Here is a 21,800-nt window from a genome sequence, read left to right as displayed (position 1 = left end):
TCACACACTCAACAGCAGGAGCAAACAGCTGACCTGGCTGATATAGGGGGCCCTGTCAGTCACACCTGCCGCCCTCTCACAGACAATGGGACAAGTTTTGAAGACGGGTTTACGACTCTGACTACCTACCTAGCATCGACCGGTTGAGTTCACCGAGTCCCTGGCTTGTAACAAGTGACCGTTGGAGCTGAATCCGTCCACCGTTACCAAGTCAGAGCCGCCTTTGAGTCGCATCACTCTTTTGTTGATTGCCTGCTACGAACCCCGAACAAAACTCGACTTCTTAGTTACAAATTTCGTTTGTTTGCTCAAATTACGATTCCTCCCACTTTCACTTTCATTTGCTGCAAGTTGGCACTGCAACACGACCAGGCTGCTCCATGTGCTGCCGGTTCGAAATTTTGGGAACAATTATATTATTTATCCAAGCCCTGAGGAAGAGTTCAGACGAGAATACCAAACTCGATGAAAGAAGTCCGGTTATGACTGAAATGTATGTCTTGCATGTTTCACCGCTCTTCATTCGTATGCTAGACTGACACTTCCCTCAGCTCACCAACATCCCCACCTCACCACCACCTTCATGACAAAAAGCCGTCACACCAGCCAAAATGCTCCACGAAATTCTGCTCTCCCTCTCTGGACACCCCTCCCCGCTCCTCCGCGCAGCCGCTACCCTTTCCCCAAATGACCTTTCACCCACCCTCTCCCTCACGCCAAGCGAGGCCGCACTGCTCCAACCCCTAGCCACCTTGTCGACCCTCCACACAACAATAGCAAGTCACTCAAATTTGATATCAACCAGCCACCCATCTGTCATCTGCCGATCTGTCGCCTCGTCGATTCTCTCACAGCACCTCCATTCATTTCAGCAATTTCTCCTCCAAATCGAAAGTGACATTCTCACTAAAGACAGCAAGATGGTCGGAGGGTACAACATTGTCCCGTTGACGCAGATGGTGGGGTTGATTGAGGGGACGTGGAGGAGGAGGATGGAGTTTTTGGGGGAGGTGACGGGGTTTATGGTCACGGGGATGGGGAAGCAGCAGCAGCAGCAACAAGGGGAGCGGTGTACTGGACCGAGGTTGATGGATGTACTGAGGAAAGAATTGCAGACTGGTTATGAGGATGTGGAAGTGTTGGCGAGGGAGTTGCTCAGCGTGGCGGAGGGGACGTGGTTGAGGGAGGTGGGAGCTTGGGTAGTGTATGGACAGTTGCCGCAAAAGAGTGATGGGGACTTCTTTATCAGGAGGGTGGACAGGCGTGCTGTTGCTGGGGTAGGGACTGGGGAGACGGGAATGACGGCGCAAGAAGAGGAAGAGATGAAATGGGAGGAGGAGTGGGTGGTGGAGGAGTACTTACTGCCAGGATTTGTCACGCCTGCTGCGGCGGCGAGCATGCTCTTTATCGGGAGGAGTTTGAACCAGATTCGCGCTAAGGCCGTGGGGGATTATTCTCTGAGAGGCAAGGGGCATTTGTCGACGCAGTTGGAGAGGTTGTCCAAGCTGCAGCATCCGTTGGATGCGGCGAGTTTCGGGAGGGCGATCTCGGATATCAGGAGATACCTTTCTAGGACAACTCTGCAGAAGCTGCTGCCGTTGAGTAAAGTTGTCGAGACGCTGGGGTTGTTGAGAGATTTTTTTCTTTTGAGAAAGGGGGAGTTTGCAATGGCGTTGACGCAGCAGGCGGATGAGAAGATTAGAAGTCGGTGGAAGAGGGCGGAGAATATGAGTTGGGAGAAGAGGGATAAGTTGGGAAATGTGACCGTCAAAGAAGGGGAAGTTGCTGCTGTGCTGAGCCGGACTTGGGCGGCGATGGGGAACATGAGGGGAGAATATGATGATGCTGGGGATGAAGAGGATGAAGGGGTGGAACTGGCGAGGGACTTGTTGCGGCTGACGATTGCGAAGAGACGGGCGCCGAGCGCTTCAGGGCCGGCAGCGGTGGAGAGCGGGTTGGTGAATATTGCTGACACTCCGTTTCGGAACCTGCTATTCTCGGTGCCAGTAGTGTTGACACTTAAAATACCATCGCCATTGGATTTGTTTCTGACACAGGCAGATCTGCAGACATATACTGCGATCAACTCGTACTTGCTGTCACTGAGACGAGCGCACATACGGTTGACAGATCTGTGGAAAATTACCTCGTTGAGAAGGCATCATCCTGCACCGCCAGGGCCGCCAAGGGGAAGCGCACGAGGCGGAAGAGAAACGGTATTGCTTCTAAGACAGCGGCAAACGGCAAGGTCAGATATGCTTCGCAGTGCCTGGGCTACTGCTAGCGCCGCTATCTTCTTCCTTGGGGAAACAGAAGCTTATCTGCAGACAGAAGTCGTTGCTGGCTTGTCAGATGGCTTCCACAGGTGGTTGACCACAGGCGAAGACGACTACCATCCTCAGTCACAAACCGATCTGAACAAACCTGCCCAGCCACCAGCACCACCTACCGGTAACACCACAACCACCAACAAAAACAACAACAACGAAGAACAAGAAGCCATCGACGACGACATCTGGCTTAATGAGTCAAATACGTCTTCCCCACCACCGAATGCTTCTTCCTTTTTGGGTCTTCACGACCCAGAGACACTGTCGCATGCCCATAGACTCTACCTCCGCACGCTTGTCTCGCTGCTGTTGCTCTCGCGGCCTACATTCACTGATCCCCTTTATGAATTGCTTGTCCAGATCGACCAGCTTGTCGCTTGCGTCAACCGTCTTCATCAGGTGTGGCAAGCCGCCGATTTGGAAGCCGATGTGGGTGTTGTTGATGCGTTTGTTGATTTGGCCAAGGAGGAGAGAGATGTTCAGGAGGTGTTGAGGGAGGTGGAAACGAAGGTCAAAAAGGGAATCGAGGGGTTGGTTGGGGAGCTGAGGCGGCTCGAGGGGAGGCATGATCATGAGGATGTGGTTCTCGGGGAGGGAGGGGAGGAGATGGAGATGGTTATGAGGGAGAAGGGGGAATATGTACCCCGGAGAGTTGGGGGGTTGGATAGGTTGTTGATGAAGTTGGATTTCGGGAGTTGGTTTGGTGGTGGTAGTGGCACTGGGGAGGATTATGGGGTAGAAGGGGAAATAGGGGTGGATGTGGTAGGGGGAGAACATTTTTGGTCGTCAGGGTGGGCTGAATAAATGTGAGGAAGAGCTGGAAGGTGAAAATGAGAGTGAGGAAGTCGCTTTCGGCAAAACTAACGACCAACAAAGCATGATTATGACAAAATCCCAGCAGAAACGGGAGACGGACAGCAGTTGCCGCGTCTGCGACGGAAAAAGGGGATGCATTTTCGGATCAGCAGTGAGGGACAGCGTGGACGAGCGTCCTGGCAGCAAAGCAAGCACAGCAGGGTGAGAGGCGTAAACAGTTTTAGCATAGCGAAGAGTACGAAAGGCAGTGTGCAAAAGTGGCAAATTCAAGGATCATGTGACTGATATCATTGTATCGAGGACAATTATTTGTGTATACCTGCTGGGGATTCCCATTCGGTCATCAGAACCAAATGAAGCTCTCACCAGGTCCAACATGGACCATGGCCATCCCCGATTATCTTCGCTTACCTATAGTGCTAGGTTGAAACCACTAGCTGCAACGAGGGTACTAACAGAGCCATGCCACGTTGTCAAATATATATACCGATATCGGGATATGAGTTTGTAATCCGAGTTTGTGGATGAGATGATTGCTTGTAGGCTGGGAAGAAGGAAAGATGATCAAGGCAGGGGATTAAGAGGTCATAGGATGATGGTCTGGACCTCGACAGCTGTCCGAAGAGCAAATAAAGTTGACAGGTACATGTCTCTTTATCAATTACGAGGCAAGTCGTTCTCTTGGTGGCACTGGGCTTGGGGCTTGCCCCAGACGACAATTGGGCCAAAGTCAAAGTAGGGGATGGTTCGGGTTGAAAGTGACCATCTCATTCCACGTTGAAGAAATTCATGAAAGAATTGTCTCTCTATAAACCCAACTGATCTTCGGACTCCACCAGCAGATGGAAGGTAGCACCATGTGAGCTTGTCGTCCGACTTGAGTGGTGAGAAGAAAGCAGATCTGCGTGGTGTACCACACCTACCCTGGGGTGTGTCTTTTCGAAACCCCACCACCGGCACTCCCCCACCCGCACGCGCCAAACGTTCGAACCTAGTATCTCGGGGCCGAACCGATTTTCAAAGAGGCTTTAGAAAGACTGAACTTGTTTTGTAGCTTCCCGTACCTGATCATGGCTTGTATCACCTCGATTTCTTATGACTCAAAGACGTACAAGCCCAAAATTCAACTGTCTGGTGTGCATGTATTGCGCTGCCCCGCGCTTTCTAGCTCTGGGATTGGGTGCAGCGGTCTTACATGACACCTGTTGGTAGAGCTGCCTTTTTTTGGACATCCCTGCCTATTGTGGGACACTGCCTAGCTTTTGGAGGCCTTGATTGGCCAGGCAGTGCCAGACAAACAGGTTGCTCCCACAGTGCCAGGGCAGAACCCAGACAGTGCCCCAGAGGGATGGGTTCTGCGGGTTCTGCTACCACCCGGTCGCGAGGTTTTTACACCCTCCCCCGTACTCTCTCTTTCTCCATCCATCTCCAGTTGCCCACACCTCCCTACTCGGTACACGCCCGCCCACGATTTGGTGACGGGACGCCAGAGAGGGTCGAGACCCAGCATACCAAAGTTTACTTTTTTTCCTTGTTCGAGCTTCTGGCTTCCTTCTAGATAACATGTCCACCACAAATAGTCACCCAGGACTATCCTACAACGTCGGTAACATCAGGCGAGCCTTTCCGCCACCGCATCCACACAACCCACCCAACAAGCCATCGCCATCGCTCCCGCAGCACGCGTCCCCGTATCAGTCTCAAGCTTACCAGCCTCAGCCGGCGCCGTCGAGCCAGTACTCCGTCTACCCATACACTCCTCCCGCCGTCAACAGTCAACAAACGGTCCAAAATGCCGCACGACAGCCCTCGCAGGTGCCGCCCACGCTGCCCGGACCGCGCCAGCGAGGCCCTCCTTCGAGACAGATGCAACCCGCCCCGAGCTACCTACAGCAGGCCATGAATCACCAGCCCATGGCTCAGCAGCCGATGACTTCCCAGAGCATAAACAACCAGCCCATGAACCCACAGCAGCTCAGCCAGCAGTCGCTGAGCCATCAATCTCTGAGCCAGCCCAGCCTGTCCCAGCAACCCTTGAGCCAGCAGACTCTCGGTCAACCATCGTTGGGCTCACAGTCTCTTACTCCTCAGTCTATCAGTCAACAGATTCAGCAGCAGCAGCAGCAGCAGCAGCAGCAGCAGCCCTTGAGCCAACCTCCCCTGAGCCAGCCTCCAATGGCACAATCCATGACCCAGTCTCTCAGCCACCAGTCTCTGGCCCAGCCGGTGCAGAGTGTGCAGTCAGTGCAGCCCACCCAGCAAAACGGCAACCCGATCATATCGCACTCTCAGCAGTCTACTCCCCAGCCTCCGCCCCACCCGGCCCTTCCCACCTCCCTGCCGCAGATTGCCCAGGTGCAGGTGCCACAGGTGCAAAAAGTCCAGCAGGTTCAGCCTGTCCAACAACAACCAACGCCTCCGCAGCCCGAGTCTGCCGAGCCGGTACAAGGAAATCAGGATGAAGAAATGGAGATGGGAAGCCAGGAAGAAGGAGAGGGTGACACGTCAATGGAGCCCAAGCTGATCGAGGGCACCCCGTTCGTGCCGCGTCAACCAATGGGGCCAATGATGTCTGCCCCTCCCGAAGGTGGTAGTTTCCCGACTCTGGAGGCTGTCCACAAGCATGTTTTGACCTACTGCACGTCTGTTGGCTATGCCATTGTCATCGGACGTTCCAAGAAGACGGTTCCCGGCCTCAAAAAGGTTCTTTTTGTCTGTGATCGTGCCGGCAAACCCCCAAAACGCGTGAGTCCTGAACTTCGAAAGCGCAAGACCACATCCCGGAAATGTGATTGCCAGTTCGGATTCTTTGCCATCGAGCAGAGAACCCAGTGGACGGTGCGTTACCGCCCAGATCCCGCTCACCTGCAGCATAACCATGGTCCGAGTGAGAGCCCACTGCTGCACCCGGCAGCTAGGAAGCTGGATAGCAAGATGGTTGAAGATATCAAAAATCTGAAAGAGAGCGGTATGTATCACCTCCCTTGGGTTTACCTGTTCGTCCGCTGACTCGACCCTCAGGGGTAGGTGTCACGCAAACGCTGGAGATCCTTCAGCAGCACAACCCCCATGTCCCTCTTCTTCCTCGCGATATATACAATGCCAGGGCCGCCATCAACCGACATCCTGAAAAGGTCGCAACCGGATTAGCCGAGAACAGGCCGACCATCTACAGCAAACCTCATCCGTCGGCAGAGGAAAGAATCAGGGCCGATCTCCGCCGCGAATTGGCCAAGACGAAAGAAGATTACGAGAAGATGGCTGAAGAAAACAGGAAGGAGATCGAAGAATTAAAGAACAAGTTGCGGGAAAAGGACAAGATCATTGAGAAGTTTGAGCAGTTCATTGATATCTGCAACCAGCGTGTCATGGTCAGCCTTTCGAGCAAGGATGATGCTAGTCGTGCAGCTGGTGCGGCAACTTCCTGAGTTTTTGGAGACGGTCAAGGCGTTTTGCTCTGGGTCAGCATATTTTTCCAGCCTTTTTTATTATTTCTTTTGAGAAAAAAAAAATGAACGTTATGTGGCGAGCATGAGCGGTTGGTCGGTCATAAGGCATGGGCATGGTTTTGGGAAACGGCTTTTCACGAACAAAGCATGAGGCGTCCAGGTGTGGAGTTGAAATGGGATTGATGAGGGATGAGATGGGATGGACGGATGGATCCATAGTCCGGCCTGTGTGCTGGGATTTACGCATGAGGGCATTTATTATGGTGTGACTTACTTTTCAGTTGGCGCATAGTTGTTATGGGAATCTCGAAGTGGAGGGGAAAGAATGGTGTTTTTCGGTTCTCGGGATAAAACGACATTTTTTGACACTTGAGGATGTGCTGCTTCTCTGTGACACTTGATATGTGTGTACCTCCAGACGTCACACCACCTTCACAAAGGGGGTGTAAATAGCAACCGGATACCTACCCCTAAGTGGGAGTGTCTCCCTTGTGTGTTGATTCCCATGTAAAACCGTTCGGGCTTCTCTGATGATGGGAGCCATCTGGCGGTAAAGCTGCAGATCAAATACTTTTGCAAGAGACTCGATTTCATAGGTAGATGGGTAGATGTACATGTACCGAGAATACAGTGCTGGCAAGTAGGTGACACTTTGATGTGGACATCAAGCTGTGTTTGTAGTAGATTTCTACTTTTGTTGCGGGGAGGGAATCTGTCTCGGTATATGGCTTGCTTATATGAATCTGAAGCGTTCTTCTCTCGCATTTCATTCTAATTCCAGTGATACATGCCACAAAGCTGTGTGCACTTTCAATGCCGAACGACAGCTGCCAGGCCTTGTCGGCGGCGGGACAGTTGCGTGGGTGTTGCTTCTGCAGCGCGCAGCATGAGGGGTTGGCCAATCAGGGCGCAAGCCACCGCATAGGGATCCAGGGCCCCTGACACATGCCCCCCCATGCTCATTCCGCGACAGGGATTCGGGGAAGTCGCGTCAAACGGGCAATCATTGGGTCGAGTTGTGGATGAGGAAACACCAGGTCCTGGAGCGAGCTTCCCTTTCAGAGATGCTCCATTCTCGACGACTACCTCCTTGCCACAACATCATCTTCTCTGACAGAGGAGGCTCGCGATAATAATCATCCATCACCCGCAACCTGAGATACCCATCACGGCCTTCGCTCTTTTTTTCCCGCCTTCTCTTCTCGGTTTGTGCATTTTGTTTGCACCAAGATTACTTTTTTGTGTTGCAGGAAACCACACCGATCACATCCAGTCACGATTGCTTCGTTTACGCTTGTAATTTGCACCACCCCCCCCCGCCCGAACTGAAAGACGTCCGAGAAAACGAACGATGAGATCGGCTTTTTCATAAGTCAACAAATCCAATACTATCTCCAACCCAACTCCCGCTCTTTGCTTCGCGAACGAAAAAAGGGGAAATCAAAATTACCACACAAACATGGAAGCGGCAACGCCTCCCCCGGCCACGAGCCCGGGCCCCTCGAACGGCGTCGGCGGTACGCCCTTTGCCTCTGTCGATGTAGCCCGGGTCATCGATCATATTGCTGTACTGCTGCAAGCTACGCTCGGCGCAACTCGACTGGAGCTTGAATCCCCCGGCAGTTTGTTATCTGGAACCCGGTATCAGGATACTTGGCAACGATGCTCTCGATGGGCCTTGGACACACAAGTCGCCCTTACCATTCAAAAGGACATTGTCGAGTTGGAGCCTATCGAGGAGGACCTCATCGAGGAAGATGTTAGTGTCATTTCTGAAGGTCAGAACATCGATTTGGTGAAAGAGGCACGAAAATCCAGGATTAACAGCGGTGCAGATGGACCTACGCATGTCTACAGTCTTACGTCTGATATGTCCTCGTCTGCAACCTCGACCACCGTCGGTTTTCTTGTAATCCTGAAGCGTGCGCAGCCTCTGGACGCATCCATCCCCTTGACCTCCCAAATCCAGATGCTCAACCTTCCCGGCCCAGCCTACACGGCGGTGAACGCTGGTGACCAGGGCTCCATCACTTCCCCGTACGAGGTTCTTCAACTTTATCTTCATAACGGTCTGGCGCCATATTTTGATGCGAGCACCAAGAGCCGGCAGCAGGCGGCCAGCACTGGAAGAGGCCGCGCAGATGCAGACGCAAAGACTGGCATTCCTGTCACCAAGAAGCGCTGGACCGAACTCGAGCTCAGTTTGTCCCATCTGCAGCAAAATGTTGAGATCCCCGAGGTTTCTCTGCCCTTCCACCCTGTTGTGCAGGCCGCACTCGACCAGGCAAGAGAAAAGCAGACGAAACCTACTATTGATCTGATTCCTGCGCAATTCCTGACAGACAGCGGTTTTCTCAACAATCTCCAGGCCACGGTAAACAGCTGGATCAAGTCGATCCAAGTTATCACTAAGATGACGAGGGACCCGAACACAGGCCCGGCTAACCAGGAGATCAACTTTTGGCTTTCCATGGAATCAGCATTGGAAGGCATCGAAAGCCAGCTTAGGAGCGAAGGTGTCACGCTTACCCTTGAGGTTCTCAAGCATGCGAAACGTTTCCAGGCTACAGTCAGTTTTACCGCAGACACTGGCTTGAAAGAGGCGATGGAAAAGGTGCAAAAGTACAATCAGCTCATGCGGGACTTTCCCCTTGATGAACTGCTCTCTGCTACCACCCTCCAGAAAGTGGAAGATTCGGTTGGCCAAATTTTTGCTCACTTGAACAAGAAGCTTAGGATCTGTCCCTACCCAATTCATCGCGCCCTTCCGCTTGTCGGGGCTATCTCGGCCGATTTGGACGAGGCTCTCCACCGCCTGTTGCCAGGCCTGGAGCTTGTCAAGCTCGACTACCAGGAGTTCAGCCGGGTTATCAAGCAGGCCGATTCCATCTTCAGAGTCTGGGATGACAGCATCAAGGAATTCACCAACGTGGCTCGTGATGTTACACGTCGTCGAAACGAGAGGTTTATTCCCATCAAGATCAACCCTAGGCACGGCGACCTGCAGGCTCGTCTTAAATATGTCGCCACGTTCCGTGCCAACCACGAGCAGCTGCAGCGGACTATCGTCAATGTTCTTGGGCCCAAGACCGATGTGAATGGTGTCTCAGAGGGTGCCAACGGCACGGTCGTGGTGGAGGAGATTGGTGACGTTGACGCCGTTGAGGAGGTGAAGCAAGCCTGGGAGGGCTTGAAAGACGTCGACTTGCTTGATGTCACTCCTGAGGGAACGGCCAAGTGGGCTCGCGCCGAGAACACATACAATGAGCGAACGTCCCGCGTCGAAAACTCCATCATCGCCCGTCTTCGCGACCGGTTGGCGACTGCGAAGAATGCCAACGAGATGTTCCGTGTCTTTTCCAAGTTCAACGCCCTTTTTGTGCGCCCCAAGATTCGCGGTGCTATCGCCGAGTATCAGACCCAGCTTATCGACAATGTCAAACAGGCCATCACCGCCTTGCACGAGCGGTTCAAGCAGCAGTATGGTCACTCAGAGGCACACGCCATGGCCCAGCTTCACGATCTTCCTCCTGTTTCTGGAGCCATCATTTGGGCTCGGCAGATTGAGCGGCAGCTTGACACATACATGAAGAAGGTGGAGGATGTTCTCGGTGCTGATTGGGCTATGCATGCCGAGGGTCAAAGACTCCAAGCCGAAGGTGATTTGTTCCGCAAGAAGCTCGATACTCGGCCTATCTTCGAGGCCTGGTTGCATGATGTGCAGCGGAAGCAGATCACGATCTCGGGTCTCTTGTTCAACATTAACAGGATCCGCTCCGCCGGAAATGTGCTGGAGCTCGCAGTCAATTTCGACGCTCAAGTCATCGCCCTCTTCAAGGAGACTAGGAACTTGGTCTGGCTCAGCTTCCCAGTTCCCCACTCAGTCAACAATGTCGCAAAGGAGGCCAAGCGAGTGTATCCCTATGCTGTCAGTCTCATGGAAAGCGTTAGGACGTTTGCGCAGACCAACCGCCAGATCAATGACATGTCTGAGGTTTCGGTGCTGCTCAGCGGTTACCGCGAAGGGGTGTATCTCTTGATCGCCAAGGGAATCTCTCTGAGGTGGGAATCGTTTGTCAATACGTACGAAGTGCATTTTAAGAACCACGCGCAGAGTGCCATTGACAGCAATTACACCAAGAACGGAGAGAGCAAGCATGTCAAGTTTGTCAAGGATTTCGCCCTAGCAGTATCCCTCCTCCAGACCAAGACCCTTCAGCTGGCCAACATTCATGGATCGGTGGAAAAAGCGCTTGCGGAACTGGAGAAGTGCCCTTATGAAGTCAAGGAATTTGAGGGCCGGCTGACTGCCATTCAGACAGCCGTTGATACACTCAATTTGGAGCAGTATGTTAACCTTGGCTTCTGGGTGGATCGCATGAACAAGCAAATCAAGGCCATCCTTCTCGCCCGTCTTCAGCATGCTGTTCAGGCTTGGATTGAGGCCTTTGAGGACGAGTACTTGGAGGACAGGAGTGATCGGAAGAGAACACTCGAGACTGTCAACGCCCCCAAGACTGATGTTCCTGTCATCAAGAAGCTCATTCACGAGATCACCATGCGGAACCAAGTCATCTATCTGGACCCGCCTCTTGAGTTTGCCAGAGCAAGCTGGTTTTCCCAGTTGCAAGAGTGGATCGGTGTCATTTGCAACCTGAAGAAGATCAAGGCCACCCGGTACCAGATGACCATCAGCACGACGGTAGAGGACGAAGCGCGCTTTGACGACCTGCCTAGTGAGTGCACGGATGCTCTCTTGCGTGTGCAGACGTCAGTCGAGAAAAAGATTCGAGAGATTGGCGCCTATGTCGACAAATGGCTGCAATTCCAGTCTTTGTGGGATCTCCAGTCGGAGCATGTGTATGATGTTCTCGGCGACCAACTGTCGAGATGGCTTCAGCTTCTCCAAGAAATCAGAAAGACGCGGCAGACCTTTGACACCACCGAGGTCAGCCGTTCCTTTGGCCATATCACCATCGACTATGACCAAGTTCAGACGAAGGTCAATGCGAAGTACGACCAATGGCAGCATGACATTCTCATGAAGTTTGCCAGCCGGCTCGGCACTCGCATGCGCGAGGTTCACGCCGAGATTGAGAAGGCTCGTAAGGACCTCGAGGGCCAGGCTATGGCGGCCAACTCCACGGCCGAGGCTGTACAGTTCATCACCATTGTCCAAACCTGCAAGCGCCAGGTGAAGCTCTGGGCGCCTGAGGTGGAGACCTTCAGGCAGGGAGAGTCAACCCTCGTGCGCCAGCGCTATCAGTTCCCTAATGACTGGCTGCATGCTGAGCAAGTGGATGGCATGTGGGATATGCTCAATGAGTTGCTCGCCCGCAAGTCCAAGATTGTGCAAGACCAGACCGACGCGCTCCGTGCCAAGATCATTGCCGAGGACAAGGTGGTTATCGACAAGATCAACGAGGTTGCCGTTCAGTGGAACGAAGAGAAGCCTGTCTCGGGTACCATCGCCCCCGATGTTGCTTCTGCTACCCTCAGCACCTTTGAAACTCGTATCACCAAGCTGCAGGATGACTCGGCCATGGTTGCGAAGGCCAAGGAGGCTCTCGACCTGCCCGCCACTCCTGATACGTCTCTCAGCGTGATTCTTGAAGAAGTTCAGGACTTCAAGTCTGTCTGGGCGTCACTCTCCACCATCTGGAAGAACCTTAATGAGCTGCGCGAGATTCTGTGGAACAGCGTCCAGCCAAGAAAGATCCGGTCCTCTATCGACAACTTGATCAAGATGACCAAGGATATGCCTAGCAGGATGCGCCAGTATGCCGCTTTCGAGCACATTCAGAACATCCTCCGTCAGTTCATGAAGGTCAACCCCATGCTGGCTGAGCTCAAGTCGGAAGCTGTTCGTGACAGACACTGGATCAAAATCTACAAGCAGATCAAGCCTGGCAAGCGGTACTCACCTGTCTCAATGACGCTGGGTGACGTGTGGGACCTCAACCTTGTGGCGACCGAGGTCATCGTCAAGGACATCATTATTCAGGCGCAGGGAGAAATGGCGCTGGAGGAGTTCTTGAAGCAAGTCCGCGAGACCTGGACTGGCTACGGACTCGAGCTCGTCAATTACCAGAACAAGTGCCGTCTCATCCGTGGCTGGGATGATTTGTTTGCTAAATGCAGTGAGAATCTCAATTCGCTGCAGGCCATGAGGCATTCACCTTATTACAAGGAGTTCGAGGAGGAGGCCACTGCTTGGGAGGACAAGCTGAACCGTGTGCACGTTTTGTTTGACGTCTGGATTGACGTGCAGCGCCAGTGGGTGTACCTCGAGGGTGTGTTCACCGGCAATGCCGATATCAAGCACCTGCTCCCCATCGAGTCTTCTCGCTTCCAGAACATCAACAGCGAGTTCTCGGCTGTGATGAAGAAGGTGTACAAGCAGCCCAATGTGTTGGATGTTCTCAACATTCCCAATGTGCAAAAGTCTCTCGAGCGTCTGGCTGAGCTGCTCAACAAGATTCAGAAGGCGCTTGGTGAGTACCTCGAGAAGGAGCGTGTCTCATTCCCGCGCTTTTACTTTGTTGGTGACGAAGACTTGCTGGAGATGATCGGTAATAGCAATGACACCATGCGCATTGCCAAGCACTTCAAGAAGATGTTTGCTGGTCTTAACGGTCTGACTATGGAGGAGGAAGGTGTCATCACTGGCTTCACATCAAAAGAAGGAGAGGTGGTTCGTCTCAAGAAGGAGATTAACCTTGTCAAGACGCCCAAGATCAATGATTGGTTGGCCTTGTTGGAGAATGGCATGAAGGCTACGCTTGCTGAGCTGTTGGCTGAGGCTGTCGAGGACTTCACTCCTATCTTCAACAACGGTGAGATCAACCGGGAGGCGCTCAACAAGTTCATGACGGCGTATCCCAGTCAGATTGTTGTGCTTGCCACTCAGGCTGTCTGGACTACTGCGGTTGAGCAGGCGCTTGCTGAGGGCGGCCAGAGTCTGCCAGCGCTCTTTGAGCGTGAGGTCCAAGTTCTTCGCCTGCTTGCTGATACGGTCCTGGGCGATCTGGAGGTGCTGCTGAGGAAGACATGCGAGCAGCTTATCACCGAGTGTGTTCACCAGCGGGATGTCATTGAGAGGTTAATCAAGGTCAACGCCAGCTCCAACACACACTACCTGTGGCTTCTTCAGATGCGGTATGTGTACACACCTGAGGGAGACTTCTTACAGCGTCTGCACATCAAGATGGCCAACGCCAAGCTCAACTACGGCTTTGAGTATCTTGGTGTTCCTGAGAGGCTTGTCCGCACTCCTCTCACGGATAGATGTTTCCTTACGCTCACCCAGGCTCTTTGCCAACGCTTGGGTGGCTCGCCTTATGGTCCTGCCGGTACGGGCAAGACAGAATCCGTCAAGGCTCTCGGTGTCCAGCTCGGTCGGTTCACCTTGGTGTTTTGCTGTGACGACACGTTTGATTTCCAGGCCATGGGTCGCATCTTCCTTGGTATCTGCCAGGTCGGCGCTTGGGGTTGTTTCGATGAGTTCAATCGTTTGGAGGAGAGGATTTTGTCTGCCGTCTCTCAGCAGATTCAGAATATCCAGCTTGGTCTGAAGCAAGGTGCTGAAGACGACAAGGCTCAGATTGAACTCGTTGGTCGCCAGCTGAAGGTGAACGCCAACACGGGTATCTTTATCACCATGAACCCTGGCTATGCCGGTCGTTCCAACTTGCCAGACAACTTGAAGAAGCTGTTCAGGAGTGTTGCCATGTCCAAGCCAGACAAGGAGCTCATTGCCGAGGTCATGTTGTACTCGCAGGGTTTCAGCCAGGCCAAGCAGCTGTCGAAGCACACTGTTCCATTTTTCGATCAGTGCTCGCAGAAGCTGTCCAAGCAAGCTCATTACGACTTTGGTCTTCGTGCGCTCAAGAGTGTGCTTGTCAGTTCTGGCGGGCTGAAGCGTGCTCGCTTGACGCAGGAGGGAGAGCTAGGCTCGGAGGAGGTCGTTGAGCCTGAAATTCTTGTGCAGAGTATCCGGGAGACCATTGCGCCCAAGCTGATCAAATCGGATGTGGAGATTATGATGGGCATTGAGGAGACTTGCTTCCCTGGTGTCAAATATGTTCCTGCCAGCCTGGAGAAGCTTCGGGAGGCGATTCAGCGGTTGGCTGCGGAGAGGCAGCTGGTTGTCAACGATACTTGGATGACCAAGGTGCTGCAGCTGTACCAGATCCAGGGCATTCACCACGGTGTCATGATGGTCGGTAGTGCTGGTTCGGGCAAGTCTTCTGCTTGGAGGCTGCTCTTGGATGCGTTACAGCAGGTTGAGAATGTGGAGGGTGTGTCCCATGTCATCGATAGCAAGGTCATGTCCAAGGAGGCGCTGTACGGAAACCTCGATTCGACTACCAGAGAGTGGACCGATGGTCTGTTCACGAGTATCCTGCGCAAGATTGTCGACAACCTGCGTGGTGAGGACACAAAGCGTCACTGGATTGTGTTCGATGGCGATGTCGATCCCGAGTGGGTTGAAAACTTGAACAGCGTGCTCGACGACAACAAGCTTCTCACGCTGCCCAACGGTGAGCGTCTCAACCTGCCACCCAATGTCCGCATCATGTTTGAGGTGGAGAATCTCAAGTATGCCACCCTCGCCACTGTCAGCCGCTGCGGTATGGTCTGGTTCAGTGAGGATACCGTCACGACGAACATGCTGGTCACCAACTATATTGAGACGCTGCGGTCTGTTGCGTTCGAGGATCTGGATGAGGATGCTGTCGCTACTGGGCAGAGCTCGGCCAAAGCTCTTGCTGTTCAGGCTCAGGCAGCCGACTTGCTACAGGCCTATCTCACGACTGATAACTTCATCAATGAAGCGCTACAGCAAGCTGAAGGCTTCAATCACATCATGGAGTTCACCATTGCTCGTGTCCTTAACACCATGTTCTCTCTGCTGAACAAGGCTGTTCGCGATATCATCGAGTACAACAGTCAGCATGTCGACTTCCCTCTGGAGCCTGAGCAGGTCGAGAATTACATCTCCAAGAAGCTTTTGCTGGCACTCGTCTGGGCTTTGACGGGTGATTGCCCATTGAATGACCGCAAGCAGTTTGGTGACAAGGTTGCTGGTCTGGCCAGCTTCGGCTCCCCTCCTCTGGACAACACAAACTCGCTCATCGACTTTGACGTGTCGTTGCCCAAGGCTGAATGGACACCTTGGCAGAACCAGGTACCTACCATCGAAGTCAACACTCACTCAGTCACGCAGACGGATGTTGTCATTCCCACGCTGGACACTGTTCGCCATGAGGATGTTCTCTACTCGTGGCTTGCTGAGCATAAGCCTCTGTTGCTGTGCGGTCCTCCTGGTTCCGGTAAAACAATGACGCTGTTCAGCGCTCTCCGCAAGCTTCCCAACATGGAAGTCGTCGGCCTCAACTTTTCTAGCGCGACGACGCCTGACTTGCTGATCAAGACGTTTGAGCAATATTGCGAGTACAAGAAGACGCTTAACGGGGTCATGCTTTCGCCCACACAAATTGGCCGCTGGCTTGTCATCTTCTGCGACGAAATCAACTTGCCCGCCCCCGACAAGTACGGTACTCAGCGTGCAATTTCTTTCCTCCGTCAGCTCGTCGAACACAACGGCTTCTGGAGGACTTCGGACAAGTCCTGGGTCACCCTTGACCGCATCCAATTCGTCGGTGCTTGCAACCCGCCTACTGATGCTGGCCGTACCCCCATGGGTCCCCGTTTCCTGAGACATGCTCCCCTTATCATGGTTGATTACCCTGGCGAGGTCTCGCTCATGCAGATTTATGGCACCTTCAACTCGGCGGTTCTCAAGATCATTCCCTCGCTCCGTGGCTATGCCGAGCCGCTCACGCAGGCCATGGTTAAGCTGTATCTTGAGTCACAGCAGAGGTTCACACCCAAGATTCAGCCCCATTACGTCTACAGTCCTCGTGAACTCACCAGATGGGTGCGCGGTGTGTATGAGGCTATTCGGCCGCTGGAGACGTTGTCAGTGGAAGGTCTCATCCGAATTTGGGCCCATGAAGCGTTGCGCCTGTTCCAAGATCGTCTGGTTGCCGAAGAGGAGCGCAAATGGACCGATGATGCTGTCCGCAGAATTGCCATGGAGTACTTCCCCACCATTGATGAGCAAAAGGCGCTTGGTGGACCAATCCTGTTCTCCAATTGGCTCTCAAAGAACTATGTGCCTGTTGACCGCGAGCAGCTTCGCGACTTCGTCAAAGCCAGACTCAAGACCTTTTGCGAAGAAGAGGTCGATGTCCCCCTTATCCTGTTCAATGACGTCTTGGAGCACGTGCTGCGCATTGATCGTGTGTTCAGACAGCCGCAGGGACATCTTATTCTTATTGGTGTCAGCGGTAGTGGCAAGACTACGCTGTCTAGGTTCGTGGCTTGGATGAATGGCTTGAAGGTGTTCCAGATCAAGGTTCATGGCAAGTACTCGGCGGAAGACTTTGATGAGGATCTGAGGGAGGTGTTGAGGAGGTGCGGCTGCAAGGGGGAGAAGATGTGCTTCATTATGGACGAGTCGAATGTGCTGGATTCGGGTTTCCTAGAGAGGATGAATACTCTGTTGGCCAATGCTGAGGTGCCGGGTCTGTTTGAGGGTGATGATTTGGCTGCGTTGATGACGGCTTGCAAGGAGGGTGCTCAGCGACAAGGGCTGTTGTTGGATTCACAGGAGGAGCTGTACAAGTGGTTCACGGGGCAGATTGTCAAGAACTTGCACGTGGTGTTCACCATGAACCCGCCGGAGGATGGCTTGAGTTCCAAGGCCGCGACGTCGCCTGCGCTGTTCAACCGTTGCGTGCTCAACTGGTTCGGTGACTGGTCCGATCAGGCTTTGTTCCAGGTCGGTCATGAGCTCACGCACTCTGTGGACTTGGACAGGTCAAACTGGGCTGCTCCCGATACAATTCCTGTGGCGTACCGCAGTCTCAACCTGCCGCCGTCGCACAGAGAGGCGGTCGTCAACTCCATGGTGTATATCCACTACTCGTTGCAGCGGTTCAACAGCAAGCTCCTCAAGCAGCAGGGCAAGGTCACTTTCCTTACTCCGAGACATTTCCTGGACTTTGTGGCGCAGTATGTCAAGCTGTACAATGAGAAGAGAGAAGATTTGGAGGAGCAACAGAGGCATTTGAATGTTGGGTTGGAGAAGCTGAGAGATACGGTCGACAAGGTTCGGGATTTGAGGGTCAGTCTGGCGGAGAAGAAGGCCCAGCTTGAGCAGAAGGATGCGGAGGCCAATGAGAAGCTGCAGAGGATGGTTGCTGATCAGCGTGAGGCTGAGCAGAGGAAGAATGCTTCGTTGGAGATTCAGGTTGCGCTTGGGAAGCAGGAGGCTGAGGTTGCTTCTCGCAAGAAGTTTGTGTTGGAGGATTTAGCCAAGGCCGAACCGGCTGTTGAGGCGGCCAAGGCTAGTGTCGGCAACATCAAGAAACCCCAGCTTACCGAAGTCAGGTCCATGTCTGCGCCTCCACCTGGTGTCAGGCTGGCGCTCGATTCAGTCTGCACATTGATTGGTCACAAGGTCAACGATTGGAAGCAGATTCAGGCTGTTGTCCGTCGTGATGATTTCATCGCCAGCATCATCAACTTTGACAATGAGAGGCAGATGACCAAGGCGCTGAGGATGAAGATGCGGAACGAGTTCTTGGCCAACCCCGAGTTTACCTTTGAGAAGGTCAACCGTGCCTCCAAGGCTTGCGGTCCGCTTGTCCAGTGGGTTGAGGCGCAGGTGCAGTACGCCGAGATCTTGGACCGTGTTGGGCCGCTGAGAGAGGAAGTGCGGCAGCTCGAGGAACAGGCTCTCCAGACCAAGGCTGAGGCCAAGGCGGTCGAGCAGACGATTGAAAACCTCGAGGCTAGCATTGCCACTTACAAGGTTGAGTATGCGTCGTTGATCAGCGAGACGCAGGCTATCAAGTCGGAGATGTCAAGGGTGCAATTCAAGGTCGACCGCAGTGTCAAGCTGCTCGATAGCTTGTCGAGTGAGAGGACACGCTGGGAGGAGGGCAGCAAGTCGTTCGAGACGCAGATCAGCACATTAGTGGGCGATGTGTTGGTTGCTGCTGCTTTCTTGGCGTACAGCGGTCTCTATGACCAGGTGTTCAGAAAATCGATGATGGAGGATTGGCTGCACCAGCTGCATCTCAGTGGTATTCAATTCAAGCAGCATAATCCTGTCACGGAATACCTCTCGACGGCCGATGAGAGGCTCAGCTGGCAGGCCAACACGCTGCCTGTGGACGACCTGTGCACAGAAAACGCCATCATCTTGCAGCGCTTCAACCGGTACCCGCTCATCATCGACCCCTCGGGCCGTGTCACTGAGTTCTTGCAGCGCGAGTGCAAGGACCGCCGGCTTACCGTGACCAGCTTCTTGGATGATTCGTTCACCAAGCAGCTCGAGAGTTCTCTCCGTTTCGGTAACCCGATCCTCATCCAGGATGCCGAACATCTCGACCCTGTGCTCAATCATGTGCTCAATAAGGAGTACCAAAAGACTGGTGGTCGTGTGCTGATCCAGCTTGGAAAGCAGCAGATCGATTTCTCGCCTGCGTTCAAGATTTACCTTTCCACGCGGGATCCTTCGGCCACCTTTGCTCCTGATATCTGCTCGCGGACGACATTTGTCAACTTTACTGTCACTCAAAGCAGTTTGCAAACCCAGTCTTTGGCTGAGGTGCTCAAGTCTGAGCGTCCTGATGTTGATGAGCGTCGTTCCAACCTCATCAAGTTACAAGGAGAGTTCAAGGTTCATCTTCGACAGCTTGAGAAGCGTCTGCTGCAAGCGCTCAACGAATCTCGTGGCAATATACTGGATGATGACAATGTCATCGAGACACTCGAGACTCTCAAGACGGAGGCGGCCGAGATTTCAACCAAGATGAGCAACACCGAGGGTGTTATGGCCGAGGTGGAGGAGATCACGCTGCAGTACAACATCATTGCCAGATCTTGCAGTGCTGTCTTTGCTGTCCTCGAGCAGCTGCACTACATCAATCACTTCTATCAGTTCTCGCTGCAGTATTTCCTGGATATCTTCCACTCGGTCTTGCACGGCAACCCGCACTTGGACGGGGAGCAGAATCATAACGTAAGGAGAGATATCATTGTCAAGGATCTCTTCGTGGCTGCCTTCAAGCGAACTGCTCTGGGTCTGTTGCAAAAAGACAGGATCACGCTTGCCATGCTGCTTGCTCAGGCATCGCCCTACAAAATGGACAAGGGCCTGTTGGATGTTATTCTTGATGAAAAGGTGGAGGGTAAGGACCTCTCGACTGACATTGGCGCCAAGGACGAGGTCTTTGCTCGGGCCAAGCGTATCACTGCTCTCAAGGACAAGATTGAGAATGTGCCTGAGGCGGACTGGGACAAGTTTCTTTCTGAGGAGCTTGCTGAGAACTTCGTGCCCAAGATCTGGGATGACAGTGTTGCTGAGACGGATCGCGCTCTCATATCGCTGCTCTTGGTCAAGCTTTTCCGTCTTGATCGGTTCGTCCCTACTGCCGAACGGTTTGTAACATTGGTGTTTGGCAATGATCTGTTTGACATTGTCGAGGATCTCAAGCAGACTGTCGATCAGGTTTCTGCTACTCGCCCCATTTCCCTTGTCTCTAGCCCTGGCTTTGACGCCTCTTACAAGGTTGACAGTCTGGTTGAGCGCATGCGTGTCCGCTGCACCAACATTGCCATGGGTTCCAACGAAGGTCTGGCCAGTGCGGACAAGGCTATCAGCAATGCTGCCCAGACCGGCTCTTGGGTCCTCATCAAGAACGTCCACTTGTCTCCTACTTGGCTTCAGTCACTTGAGAAGCGGATGGAGAGCCTGAACCCGAACCCAGAGTTTAGACTGTTCCTGTCTATGGAGTCTTCGCCAAAGATTCCTGTTAACCTGCTGAGAGCATCCCGAGTGTTGATGTACGAGCAGCCTGCTGGTGTGAGGGCCAATATGAAGGACTCGATGGGCTCGCTGAGCACAAGGAGCGTCAAGTCACCTGTGGAGAGAACGCGACTGTATCTGTTGCTGTCGTTCCTGCATGCTGTGGTGCAGGAGAGGTTGCGGTATGCCCCCAATCTGGGTTGGAAGGGGTTCTGGGAGTTCAACGATGCTGATGTAAGTCCCTCCGAACAACTTTTGCTGGAAATTGACAGGACACTAACATGGAAAATAGTACGAATGCTCCGCCTTTGTCATTGACACTTGGATCGACGTCGCCGCACAAAACCGCACCAACATTGCGCCGACCAACATTCCCTGGGACATGATCCGGTATTTGATCACAGAAACCTACGGAGGCAAGATTGATGACGAAGGGGACATGAACATGCTGCGGCAGATCGTGTCTACTTTCTTGACCCCGGCCGCGTTTGATATTGGTCACAAGCTTGTCGAGGGCACGCCCGAGACGGGGAGCGAGGAGCTGGTTGTTCCCAGCGGAACGTCCCTTCAGGAGTTTATGGGGTGGATCCAGAGGCTGCCTGAGAGAGAGCCGCCTACGTATTTGGGGTTGCCGGCGAATGCAGAGAAGTTGTTGCTTGTTGGGTTGGGGAGGAGCTTGATTGGGAATCTGAAGAAGGTGGTGGATTTGCTGGATGAGGGTGAGGTTTTGATGGAGGTTTAGGGGAGCCGAATGGTGAAATGGGGGTGGCTTGAAGGGGTGAGAAGGGTGTATGATAATTTGTTGGGTCAATATTGTGTACAAGTCAAGGTTGTTGTGAGGACGTGTTGGAGTGTGAATAGTGGTATAGCCGTTTGACAGTGTATCTTGTTTGTTTTGCTTGGGGAGAATAAATGTTTGGCGCACGTTGTTTTATGGAGTTGAATTGCTGTGAATGTCAAGTTTGGGTGTACGTTCTGCAAGGATCCCTCTGGTTCTGGGCTTCGAAGAGTCAGCAGCGAAACCAGCTTGCTCAAGGGAGACACTTGACAACATCCATTCATCAAAACCCTTTTGATAACAATTGTTCCATCATCCTTGCTACAAAAAAGCCGAGCCGTGATTGCACCTGCAAGTCCTCTACGTCATGTAACCCACCCCTAATCTCCCAACCGCAGGTAACTGGCAACAACCGGAAAAGTGATTGATAGCACTCCCATCCACCTCGGCCGGTCATTTTCCTCCGGCTGATCTCCAAATCAAGCTTTGCAACTCATTGATACCGGCAGAATGGAGCTGCGAGCACGGCAACGTCGGTGATA

The 21,800-nt window shown here is 53.2% G+C and overlaps 3 protein-coding genes across 3 annotated transcripts; all 3 read left to right on the top strand.

The window, feature by feature from the left end:
• Nucleotides 1–611: 611 nt before the first annotated feature.
• Nucleotides 612–3,134, top strand: QC761_123130 (uncharacterized protein; the record flags this gene model as incomplete). The annotated part of the gene is made up of 1 exon (XM_062875574.1): nucleotides 612–3,134. One exon carries the CDS (start codon nucleotides 612–614, stop codon nucleotides 3,132–3,134), a length of 2,523 nt encoding a protein of 840 aa, XP_062736150.1.
• A 1,409-nt stretch (nucleotides 3,135–4,543) lies between these two features.
• On the top strand, nucleotides 4,544–7,087 carry RBF1 (Transcription factor rbf1 (RPG-box-binding factor) (Repressor-activator protein 1)). Its single transcript, XM_062875573.1, has 2 exons — nucleotides 4,544–6,114; nucleotides 6,168–7,087. The coding sequence occupies exons 1-2, from the start codon at nucleotides 4,710–4,712 to the stop codon at nucleotides 6,572–6,574; spliced, it is 1,812 nt and encodes a 603-aa protein (XP_062736149.1). The 5' UTR covers nucleotides 4,544–4,709; the 3' UTR covers nucleotides 6,575–7,087.
• A 543-nt stretch (nucleotides 7,088–7,630) lies between these two features.
• On the top strand, nucleotides 7,631–21,418 carry DYN1 (dynein heavy chain). The gene is made up of 2 exons (XM_062875572.1): nucleotides 7,631–20,714; nucleotides 20,773–21,418. The coding sequence occupies exons 1-2, from the start codon at nucleotides 8,055–8,057 to the stop codon at nucleotides 21,220–21,222; spliced, it is 13,110 nt and encodes a 4,369-aa protein (XP_062736148.1). The 5' UTR covers nucleotides 7,631–8,054; the 3' UTR covers nucleotides 21,223–21,418.
• Nucleotides 21,419–21,800: the final 382 nt, after the last annotated feature.

The sequence above is a fragment of the Podospora bellae-mahoneyi genome, assembly GCF_035222275.1.
Source record: "Podospora bellae-mahoneyi strain CBS 112042 chromosome 1 map unlocalized CBS112042p_1.2, whole genome shotgun sequence".
Classification (NCBI taxonomy): Eukaryota; Fungi; Ascomycota; class Sordariomycetes; order Sordariales; family Podosporaceae; genus Podospora; species Podospora bellae-mahoneyi.
The sequence above is the reverse complement of the archived record's forward strand: the minus strand, read 5'-3'. Positions and strand labels throughout refer to the sequence as shown.